Here is a 7,547-nt window from a genome sequence, read left to right as displayed (position 1 = left end):
GGGCGCCCTCCTCTCCCAGCGCGTACCCCAAGCCTTTGCTCGGGGGGGGGAGCGGGGGGTGGGTAGGGACATGGGTTCGAATCCCACCCACGGCAGCCGGCGGAATTTAAATCCAATTGCGAAACCTGGGATTAGGAAGCCAGTTTCAGTCACAGGCACCGTGACCACCGTCGTCGATGGACGTAGGAAAAAAAAAACCCCATCTGGTTCACTCCTGTCCCCCTTTAGGGAAGGGGTAAATCTTCCGCCCTTACCCCGGTCCTGGCCTACACGTAATGCCAGACACCAGCACCCCCCCACAACCCCCCACCCCCCCCCCCACCCCCAACACAACACAACACAACACAGCGATGTGGTCGACTCTTAATTCGCCCCCACCCCTCTGAAATGGCCGAGCGAGACACTCAGTTTAAGGGGGCAATTAGGGACGGGGTGGGGGGTTGAGGGAGGGGGGGGGCAACAAATGCTGGGGTCTCACCAGCGACGCCCCTCGAGGTGGAGCCCGTGCCCTGGTGTCACTGAGACGGACCCTCCCCCCTCCCCCTCCAACTCTACACCACCACACCCCCCCACCCACCACAACCCACCCACCCCCACCCCCCCCCCCCCCACTTACGACACCCCATCTCCATAGGCTTCCCAGCCGTGGTCCTCACCAGGAAGATGTGGATGGCTCTGAAGAGGGGAGCGGAAGGCCAGCTGTCGCGAGCGTCTATCAGGACCCTCAGGCCCAGGTTCTGCGTCTCCTTTCTGCAGAGGTGGGGGGAAAAGCAAAGGAAAGGGGTGATATGAGAATGCCTGCAGGGGTGTGAGGGTGGGGTTGGGGGAGGGGTTAGGGCGGACAAGTGGCTGGGGGATGTGAGGAAGGAGGAGATGAAGAGTGGAGGAGGAGGGAGAGAGAAAGAGAGAGAGAGAGAGAAGTGAAGGAGCACAAGTGAGAGAGAGAGAGAGAGGCAGACAGATGGGGAGAGACGAGCAGACAGGCTAAGAGGGCAACAGCAGGAGGTAAGGAGAGGGCCAGAGACGAGAATAGACATGGACAAAGACGGAGATAGACTATCAACATCCTTGGGGGGGGTGACCATTGACCAGAAACTGAACCGGACCAGCCTTATAAATACTGTGGCTACAAGAGCAGGTCGGAGGCTGGGAATCCTGCGGAGAGTCACTCACCTCCTGACTCTCTCCACTAAAGCCTGTCCACCATCGACAAGGCACAAGTCAGGAGTGCGATGGGATACTCCCCCCACTTGCCTGGATGAGTGCGGCTCCCACAACACTCGAGAGGCTCGACACCGTCCAGAACAAAGCAGCCCCGCTCGATCGGCACCCCATCCACCAACATTCACTCCCTCCACCACCGACGCACAGTGGCAGCAGTGTGTGTACCATCTACAAGATGCACTGCAGCAACTCACCCAGGCTTCTTCGACAGCACCTTCCAAACCCACGACCGCTACCGTCTAGAAGGACGAGGGCAGCAGACGCACGGGGAACACCACCACCTGGAAGATCCCCCTCCGAGCCACACTCACCATCCCGACTTGGGAATATATCGGCCGTTCCTTCACTGTCGCCGGGTCAAAATCCTGGGAAACTCCCTCCCTAACAGCACGGTGGATGTACCTACACCACAGGGGACTGCAGCGGCTCAAGAATGCAGCTCACCCACCACCACCTTCTCAAGGGGGCAATTAGGGGATGGACAATAAATGCTGGGCCCAGCCAGGGACGCCCACATCCCTTGAATGAATAAAAAGGGCCTTGGAACAGGACAAGGCCATTGGGCCCCTCGAGACTGTCGGGCTGTTTAATGAGATCATGGTGGGATCTGTAGCCATGAACCTTGCCTCCTGCAACCCTTAATAAAATTGGCCAGCGGAAAACCTATCGATTGCAGATTTGGAAGTAATTAAACTGAGCCAGCATCTAAAGCTTTGTGTAGGAGAGAGTTCCACACCCTACGACGAAAGGCAGAAAGAGAGACATGTACTAAATGAGGCAGAGTGAAGGAGAGAGAGAGAGAGAGAGAGAGAAGAGATGCAACGATAGTCAGAGACAGAAAGGGTGAAGCTGAAGAGAGGTGGAGTGAGAGATGCGGAGAAAGAGAGTGAAGGAGAGAGACACATGAACACACTCAGGCAGACGGAGAGAAGGATAGAGACAGGGAGAGACTGAAAGAGTGAGAGAGAGAGAGAGAGACAGTGAGAAATAATTTAACCCTGGGCGATGATGTTAAATTGATGGTGTTAAATTTTACTATCCATTATGTCAGTGGAAGGCAAATTAAATATTGTTCAATTCACACCATCACCCAGTTAAAAATTACCCGAGAGACAAACGGGGGTCCCTGACGGAGAGAGACTCCCTCTTTAAAAGGGGGGTCCCTGACGGGGAGAGACTCCCTCTTTAAAAGGGGGTCCCTGACGGGGAGAGACTCCCTCTTTAAATGGGGGTCCCTGACGGAGAGAGACTCCCTCTTTAAACAGGGGGTCCCTGGCGGAGAGAGACTCCCTCTTTAAAAGGGGGTCCCTGACAGAGAGAGACTCCCTCTTTAAACAGGGGGTCCCTGACGGAGAGAGACTCCCTCTTTAAACAGGGGGTCCCCAACGGAGAGAGAGACTCCCTCTTTAAACAGGGGGTCCCTGATGGAGAGAGACTCCCTCTTTAAAAGGGGGTCCCTGACGGAGAGAGACTCCCTCTTTAAAAGGGGGTCCCTGATGGAGAGAGACTCCCTCTTTAAAAGGGGGTCCCTGACGGAGAGAGACTCCCTCTTTAAACAGGGGGTCCCTGGCGGAGAGAGACTTCCTCTTTAAACAGGGGGTCCCTGACGGAGAGAGACTCCCTCTTTAAACAGGGGGTCCCTGATGGAGAGAGACTCCCTCTTTAAACAGGGGGTCCCTGACGGAGAGAGACTCCCTCTTTAAACAGGGGGTCCCTGACGGAGAGACTGTCTTTCCAAGGGATCTCTGAGGCTGATGGTCCGTATAGTGTGCTGACACCTGCTTCCCAGATATCCTTACTTTGAGATGGTATAGTAGTAAATCAGAATCCTGGCTACTTCCGTGCTGGAACACTTTGGGGTCTCCCAGATGGCATTCTTTGTCGTCACGACAACCAAGGCTCGGCCATTTCTGTCCCTGTTTCCTGAAACGTGAAAGTACGATAAGGTGATGAGACCACTTTGGACAGCAAGGAAGCTACTCAACCCGAAGCTAAGCAGCCCGAACCAGACCAGACAGGGGTACGCTATATCAAGTCAGACACGCCTTACAACAGCAGAGCCTGCATCACACTGGGGAGATCTGCCACTCTCTGGCCTCTACCCCCGAGCCTAAGACAAACCAAAGCAAGTGACATTCACGCCACACGAGTGCCAGGCAATGACTCCCAACAGGAGAGAATCTAACCATCGCCCCTTGGTGTTCAATGGGCATTACCATCACTGAGTTCCCCCCCCACTATCAACATCCTGGGAGTTACCATTGACCAGAAACTGAACCAGACCAGCCATATAAACAATGTGGCTACAAGAGCAGGTCAGAGGCTGGGAATCCTGCGGAGAGTCACTCACCTCCTGACTCCCCCGCCCAAAGCCTGTCCACCATCTACAAGGCACAAGTCAGGAGTGCGATGGGACACTCCCCCCACTCGCCTGGATGAGTGCGGCTCCCACAACACTCGAGAAGCTCGACACCGTCCAGGACAAAGCTCGATCGGCACCCCATCCACAAACAGTCACTCCCTCCACCACCGACGCACAGTGGCAGCAGTGTGTGTACCATCTACAAGATGCACTGCAGCAACTCACCCAGGCTCCTTCGACAGCACCTTCCAAACCCACGACCGCTACCGTCTAGAAGGACGAGGGCAGCAGACGCACGGGGAACACCACCACCTGGAAGTTCCCCCACCGAGCCACACTCGCCGTCCCGACTTGGGAATATATCGGCCGTTCCTTCACTGTCGCCGGGTCAAAATCCCGGGAGCTCCCTCCCTAACAGCACGGTGGGTGTACCTACACCACAGGGGACTGCAGCGGCTCAGCCACCACTTTCTCAAGGGGCAATTAGGGATGGGCAGCAAATGCTGGTCTGGCTCACGCCCCATTAAGAAATACAAAAACACCCAATGTAGGCCCAAGTCTAACGGCATACCTAACCTACTTGATCCCCAACTCCAAGGCTAACCCGAACATGAAGCCCTATCTCAACAAGCCCTAACTACACAATTTACCCAAACGACTAAGCCCCTTACCCTAGCCAGTGTTGCCCTGTGTATTACCTTGTGTGTAATGCACTCCAATAACCCGTTACCACCCCCTGAAAACATAGCCCCCGACCACCCCTTTACCCTGCACAGCCTCACTCTGTCTATTATCCACCTGTAATGCAGTAACACGCCCCAACCCCCAAGCCCACGCCTTAGCCTACCAATCTCACCCTGTGCATTAACCTGTGCCGGGAGCACTGCAGGACATTTTCCACCCCACAACTGCCCCCCACCCTTCCTCCCGCAACCCCCCCCACACCCGCCCGCCGCCGTCCCCAGCATACCCGGGAGAGAGAGAACCCCAGAGTGAAGAATGTCCAAATCCAGGCTCAGCAAGTTGGCAGGATAACAGCCAATGGCTTGGTCATGGGAACTTGGCTCCTTCTGCACATTGCCACGAGCGTCCCCCGGTCCAAAGCCCACAGGCCGGAGAGAGGAGGCGTCAGATGGGTGGTGAGGTGGGGCCCGGGGTGGTTGGTGAGATGGGGCCTGGGTTGGTTGGTGAGATGGGGCATCGGGTGGTTGGTGAGATGGGGCCTGGGGTGGTTGGTGAGACGGGGCATCGGTTGGTTGGTGAGATGGGGCATCGGGTGGTTGGTGAGGTGGGGCATTGGGTGGTTGGTGAGATGGGGCATCGGGTGGTTGGTGAGATGGGGCCTGGGGTGGTTGATGAGATGGGGCATTGGGTGGTTGGTGAGATGGGGCATCGGGTGGTTGGTGAGGTGGGGCATTGGGTGGTTGGTGAGATGGGGCATCGGGTGGTTGGTGAGATGGGGCCTGGGGTGGTTGATGAGATGGGGCATTGGGTGGTTGGTGAGATGGGGCATCGGGTGGTTGGTGAGATGGGGCATTGGATGGTTGGTGAGATGGGGCCTGGGTTGGTTGGTGAGATGGGGCATTGGGTGGTTGGTGAGATGGGGCATCGGGTGGGTGGTGAGGTGGGGCCTGGGGTGGTTGGTGAGATGGGGCCTGGGGTGGTTGGTGAGGTGGGGCATCAGGTGGTTGGTGAGATGGGGCATCGGATGGGTGGTGAGGTGGGGCCTGGGGTGGTTGGTGAGATGGGGCCTGGGGTGGTTGGTGAGATGGGGCATTGGGTGGTTGGTGAGACAGGGCATCGGGAGGTTGGTGAGATGGGGCACTGGGTGGTTGGTGAGATGGGGCATTGGGTGGTTGGTGAGATGGGGCATCGGGTGGTTGGTGAGACGGGGCATTGGCTGGTTGGTGAGACGCGGCACAGAGTGGTCGGAGCGATGAAACATGAGGTGAGGTGTCGGGCGGTGGGGGCGGGGAGGTATCGGCCGTCGGGAGGGGTGGAGAGAGGTCAGCTGGTGATGGCGGTGATGAACCCTCCACATCCACCTCAGCATCTGGGGAGCTCCGAGCTGAACAAGAGCTGGAACCTAGAGAGAGAGAGAGAGAGACTGAAACTGAGACTGACACGTGAGCGGGGTACAGGGATGGGTGGGTTGGGGAGAGTCAGCGCGCTTGTAACCGAACACCAACGAGATGTCAGGAAAGGGCAAAGAAACAAAACCGAGTGTAAGGATGAAAGGCATCGACAAAGGCCTTCAGTGCTCTCACTGGGAACATGATCAGAACCATTCACTGTGGACGTTCTCTCCAAACATGGCGGAGCCGGGTTCCTGCGCGATTCTGGCTTTACCCCGTCATATAAGGGGCAGAGAGGGCCGTACACCCCGCCAAACTCTGATGCTGGAGGGCCTCCTATGGTATGTGAGTGGAGACATGAGCTCAGAGCAGCAGGAAGGGGCTGGGAGAAGGCAGAGGGAGAGACAACCTCACACAACCAGCTTCTTCCATCTTGCACCCTTGGCAAAACCGTCAGTGCCTGGGAAAGGGAGGGGGAGACGTCTCCGTCTGGCTCCAAGGGGGAGACTAGGCAGTCTCGCGCTGAGGGGAAGACGACTCTGTCTGGCTTCGAGGGGAAGACGGGGACGTCTCACTCCAAGGGGAAGGCTAGGCGTCTTGGTCCCAGGGGAAGACGACTCTGTCTGGCTCTGAGGGGAAGACGGGGCCGTCTCGCTCTGAGGGGAAGACATATCCGTCTCGCTCCGAGGTGAAGACGTCTCCGTCTCACTCTGAGGGGAAGACGTCTTCGTCTCGCTCCGAGGGGGAGACTGGGCCGTCTGGCTCCAAAAGGGAAGACGGGACCGTCTCAATCTGAGGGGAAGACAGGGCCGTCTGGCTCCAAAGGAGAAGACGGGGCCGTCTCATTCCGAGGGGAAGATGTCTCCGTCTGGCTCCAAGGGGAAGACGGGGCCATCTCGCTCCGAGGGGAAGATGTCTCTGTCTCACTCCGAGGGGAAGACGGGGATGTCTCACTCCACAGGGAAGACTAGGCATCTCGGTCCCAGGGGAAGATGACTCTGTCTGGCTCGTAGGGGAAGACGGGGCCGTCTCGCTCCGAGGGGGAGACGGGGCCATCTGGCTCCAAAAGGGAAGACGGGACCGTCTCAATCTGAGGGGAAGACAGGGCCGTCTGGCTCCAAAGGAGAAGACGGGGCCGTCTTGCTCCGAGGGGAAGACGACTCTGTCTGGCTCCGAGGGGAAGACGGGGCCGTCTCGCTCCGAGGGGAAGACGACTCTGTCTGGCGCCGAGGGGAAGACGGGGCCATCTCACTCCGAGGGGAAGACGTCTCCATCTAGCTCCGAGGGAAAGACGTCTCCATCTCGCTCTGAGGGAAAGACGTCTCCATCTCGCTCTGAGGGAAAGACGTCTCCATCTCGCTCTGAGGGGAAGAAATCTCCGTCTGGCTCTGAGGGGAAGACGGGGCCATCTGGCTCCGAGGGGAAGACGTCTCTATCTCGCTCCGAGGGGAAGACGTCTCCGTCTCGCTCCGAGGGGAAGACGTCTCCATCTAGCTCTGAGGGGAAGACGGGGCCGTCTCGCTCCGAGGGGGAGACGGGGCCGTCTGGCTCCAAAAGGGAAGACGGGGCAGTCTCGCTCTGAGGGGAAGACATCTCCGTCTCACTCCGAGGGGAAGACGTCTCTATCTCGCTCCGAGGGGAAGACGTCTCCGTCTCGCTCCGAGGGGAAGACGTCTCCGTCTGGCTCTGAGGGGAAGACGGGGACATCTGGATCCGATGGGAAGACATCTCTATCTCGCTCCGAGGGGAAGACGTCTCCGTCTCGCTCCGATGGGAAGACAGGGCCGTCTGGCTCCGAAGGGGAAGACGTCTCCGTCTCGCTCCGAGGGGAAGACGTCTCCGTCTCGCTCCGAGGGGGAGACGGGGCCGTCTGGCTCCAAAGGGGA

General features: G+C 58.1%; 1 protein-coding gene across 1 annotated transcript; it reads right to left on the bottom strand.

Moving 5' to 3' along the window:
- Positions 1-616: 616 nt before the first annotated feature.
- LOC144676507 (uncharacterized) lies at positions 617-6,908 on the bottom strand (the record flags this gene model as incomplete). Its single annotated transcript, XM_078536904.1, has 4 exons — positions 6,770-6,908; positions 4,557-5,672; positions 3,024-3,147; positions 617-750 (listed from the first exon to the last, which is right to left on the bottom strand). Coding segments are annotated over exons 1-4 (1,513 nt in total), but the record flags the coding sequence as incomplete, so codon positions are not given.
- Positions 6,909-7,547: the final 639 nt, after the last annotated feature.

The sequence above is a fragment of the Cetorhinus maximus genome, unplaced genomic scaffold (genome assembly GCF_964194155.1).
Source record: "Cetorhinus maximus unplaced genomic scaffold, sCetMax3.hap1.1 HAP1_SCAFFOLD_1651, whole genome shotgun sequence".
Lineage (NCBI taxonomy): Eukaryota > Metazoa > Chordata > Chondrichthyes > Lamniformes > Cetorhinidae > Cetorhinus > Cetorhinus maximus.
This window is presented reverse-complemented; position numbering and strand designations above follow the sequence as displayed.